General features: G+C 40.2%; 1 protein-coding gene across 1 annotated transcript in view; it reads right to left on the bottom strand.

The window, feature by feature from the left end:
• Positions 1 to 4,064, bottom strand: part of LOC122078402 — a gene marked incomplete at its 3' end in the record, with an annotated part of 5,026 nt that continues 962 nt past the window's right edge. The window contains 2 exon segments of the mRNA XM_042644372.1: positions 1 to 399; positions 3,548 to 3,723. Of these exon segments, the coding sequence (XP_042500306.1) occupies positions 1 to 399; positions 3,548 to 3,723 (575 nt within the window).

The following is a 4,064-nucleotide window of genomic DNA, read 5'->3' as shown; positions in this document are numbered from 1 at the left end:
AGCTTCAGCTTCTTCTCTCATTTGCCTTGCATCCTCAATTGCTAGGAGGTGAGCCAAATGCTTCTTGCCAGTAAGATGCTGCTGCAAACAGTCCCAGTTCGTGCAAGTCACGCCACAAAGTTCACACCAAAGTGGTTGCTTACCATTCTCTTCACCATTCTTCCGACTCCCCTCCAACTCTTTAAGTTTGGCCTTGTGCTTACTGCCTTTAAAGTGCTGATTAAGATTGAATAAACTTGAGCAGGGAACTTGGCATTTCTCGCAGGTAAAACTAAGTACTTTCTTTTGAAGGGGCTGGGGAGTGTAAGATGGTTTTGGTTGTTGAGGTGGCAAGCATCGCTGGTTGCTGGATGGTTCTTTTCTTTTTACCCCAACAAGACTAGGATACTTTGATGCATCCTAGGATACAACAAAATGTTGTTAAGAAAGTGAAAAAAAAAAAGAAAAAAAGGAGCTTAGAATAACAATAACTCTGCAGAACCATATATAAATTGAATGTGCCGAGAAAATAGCCAAATCATAAAGAAGAAAATGAGAATCCATCATTTTGTAATGTTGACAACATATAAGCCAGTGCTTTATATTTATACACTATTCAAGCCACCAAAAAAGTTCAAAATTAACAGGCATCTTTTAAAGGGAAGCACTTATTAAGGTTTGAAAACCATAACCAACCTGAAATTTATTGGGCAGCCTTGATTGAAGAAAATAAGACTTCGGAAAGCTCAAGGGTGCGATCAATACAGTATGGAAACAAATCCACATCTAATCATGCTTCGAAAAATAGTATTACAGTAGATACGTGACGTATCATCCTTTGAATCTTCCTTGGATATTAGTAAGTAGAAAATGACTACATGCATAGCAGTATCTACTTAGATAGCTACAAGGGAATTTCGAATTACTCTATACATTAATAATAAAAACTATATTTGAAGTGATTTAAGCATGGATATAAGTACTCTTTGTGTCTATGTATGGGGTAACATGCAATTCCAAAAGAATTTTTCTCATTAAAACTTTCATGACATCAAGATTGTAAGGCCACAGGTGGGAAAAGATGTGTTAAGCCTTCCGTCTAGCAGAATATAAATGGAACTCAACAAAGTTCACCAGATGGACAAGAAGGAAGGAAAATAAAAAAAGATTAATCTGTTTATAACCAATCTGGTTACAATAGATTTTGTAAATACTTTTTTCTACACCTTTACTTCTTCTTTTGAGCAATTTGGAATAGGGACAAATTAAGTAATTTCACTTTTGATTCTTTGGACTTAGCTTAGATAAATGGCTCAACTTGAACCAAAGCTACAAAAAATAGATGGCTTAACTTAAGCCAAAACCCCATGTCTACTTCCAGCTTTTGAACTCTGCAACTCAACGAAGTTCAATAGTCAAACAGAGCAGTAGGCAGAACCCCTCTTAATGCCTCATCCCTCTCCACTGCAAGGTCCTGTTAACTCCATAAAACGAGAAAACTTCCAAGAACCCAGAAAACAACGAAAATAGCACACACTGATTCTATTCAGACAATGAATGCAAACCTTGACAATGAGATCAAGATTCTTGTTGGGTGGGGCTTCAACATTTAAGGGTGTCCCTGTTGCTGAAGCAATCCTATACGCAAACAATTCGTGCGGGATTTCTCTAACTAATTCTGAGTTTCAGATCTGATTTCTTCTTTATTTCAAAATTCATTTTGCTAAACAGGGACTGCCAAAATCTTAAGCATCATTTGTAGGACTTTTGCCTAGGATTGCGGACCAGAATCAACAGTTGAAGTCTGAAACCGCTGGAGATCAACCTCTCTGACAATGAATAAGACTGGATGAGGAGCTTTGCTCCGGTTCTAAAGAGGAAAGACCAAAAAGGAGAGGGCCAAGAAACTAAGTCATAGATCCCGTGGGTTGGGGGTTGGGTAGGCGCATGGATTGGTGCAGGCAGCACAGAGGAGGGGGTGGGGCAAGGTTGGGAAGCAGGGACAGGGAGAGAGAATAAAGAGGGAAGGGGAGAGGGGTGATGGGTGAGGGGAGTCAATCCGGGAAGGGAGAGTGCGTAGGGGATCATTGGTGATAATTTGTGGCAAGCCCAGGGGTGGAGGCAGAAGAGTGCAGTGGGCACTGGGCAGGGGAGGTAGGGAGATGCCGGGGCGGGAAGGAAGAGGGAGGGAGATGGAGCGACGTAGTAAAGGAGGCGGGGGCTAGGAAATTGAAGGGGGGTGTGGTGGGGATATGCCACTGTGGCAAGGAAGAGGAGGGAGATAGAGAGATATAGGAGATGGGGCAGGGGGCTAGGAAATTGCAGGAGTGTGCGATGGGCAGGGGAGCGAGGGAGATGCAGGAGATATAGAAGGAGAAAGGGAGAGGGAAATGGAGGGCGATTTGAAACAAACAACAATTCAACATTATCCCAACTAAATGGGGTCAGCTACATGGATCTCTGCCCTCCAATCAGAACTATTTGACGTCATACTTGATACAAGGTCTAAGCTATGCATGTCTTTTCTCATCATTTCTCCTAAGGTTATTTTGGGTTTGATAATATGTCGGCTCAGATATGTTAAGGGGTAACTAAAGTCTGGTAACAAATTCTGATTGTAACTTCCTTGGTCACAAATACAAATAGACAAACCCCATCTATATATATATATATAGGGTGGAGAGGAAAAGAAGAATTAGAAGAAACTGATATCCTAGTTATTTGCCATAGAAGATGATTTCTCACTTTACAAGAAAATTTTATTTTGAAGGGTGCACACAATTTCACAACTTTTTTCTTGCGTCTATTTATATAAATCTATAAGCATTTTCTAACATGATATAAGAGAAAAATGACAACCATAAAGAAATAACAGGTGGCTCCAAAACAAAACATTATTTTGCCAAAATTCATGCATTAACTTTACTGCTTCAAATCGTAGCTTCAATTTTCTTTTTGGTTGGGGGTGGGGGGGCAGGCTTGACCTATCTACATGGTACGTCAGGTAGACAGCCGGTACCTTATTATAGTCTGTCATTATAAGCCTATGGCTGATTTGTAGATGTGCGTTAGGTTGACGATAAATTAGCCATAACCTGTCATTTTTTTGTTTGCATGGATCCTCGCGCTCGTCCTTGCTGGGAATTCTCATGTAACGGACTCCATTAAGTTGGGATAAAGTTTTGGATGTTGTTGTTGTTTGTTGAGGTGAGGAGAGGGGGCAATTTTGAAATCAAAATCTTATCTTTACGATAAACTGAAATAGCTCCAGATTAACTCATATACTCATAAAAATTAATCAAACCATTACTCTAAATTAAGGCACATAATAATAAACACTGAGCACATAAATAAAACATGTCCGCATGCAAAACGAAACATGCTAAACTTCAAAAGCTGCACCATGAAAATGTCAGTCAGGACTCACTTTGGAAGGCACAAGGGCTTGTTCTGTTAGCAGGAGAGAGAGAGAGAGAGAGAGAGAGGACATAAATAAATCACGTTAAGCACGCAAAATGGAACAGCCTAGACTTTACAAGCTGTCCTCCATGACACAGCGATGACTCACCTGGGAACACAGAGGGAATTGCCTAGAGTTACCAGGAGTCCGCAAACTCAACCCCTCCATTTTCCTTCGATATGCTAGCTCCCTCTTCATTGCAAGCTCAATTGACATGATTTTCCTTATCGGCTCTGTACCGCATGAGGGATCATCTAGCAACGGTAAATCAATAGTAGTGGGGCCTGCAACAGGGAGCTGCATATGATCACAGAGCATATTTCTTTTTTTTTTCAAAATCCCAAGCAAAAAACACAGATAATCTCAAATGGAACTCATCGCTGATAGAGTACAACCACTACATGTTAGTGAGGTGGCCATCTGGATAAGGAGGGGCCTCTACCTGAGTATCAGCCACTACACTAAGGCTGTGTATAGTAGCAAGAGAAGAGAAGAGGAGAAGAGGAGAAGAAAAGAAAAAAAAAAAAAAATAGTCTGTTTGATTACCAATAGAAGAATAGAAAACAATTTTTTTCTTTTCTATTTTCTTGTGTTTTAGGCAAGGAATCTTTTTTTTTTTTTTTTT

The sequence above is a fragment of the Macadamia integrifolia genome, chromosome 5 (genome assembly GCF_013358625.1).
Source record: "Macadamia integrifolia cultivar HAES 741 chromosome 5, SCU_Mint_v3, whole genome shotgun sequence".
Classification (NCBI taxonomy): Eukaryota; Viridiplantae; Streptophyta; class Magnoliopsida; order Proteales; family Proteaceae; genus Macadamia; species Macadamia integrifolia.
This window is presented reverse-complemented; position numbering and strand designations above follow the sequence as displayed.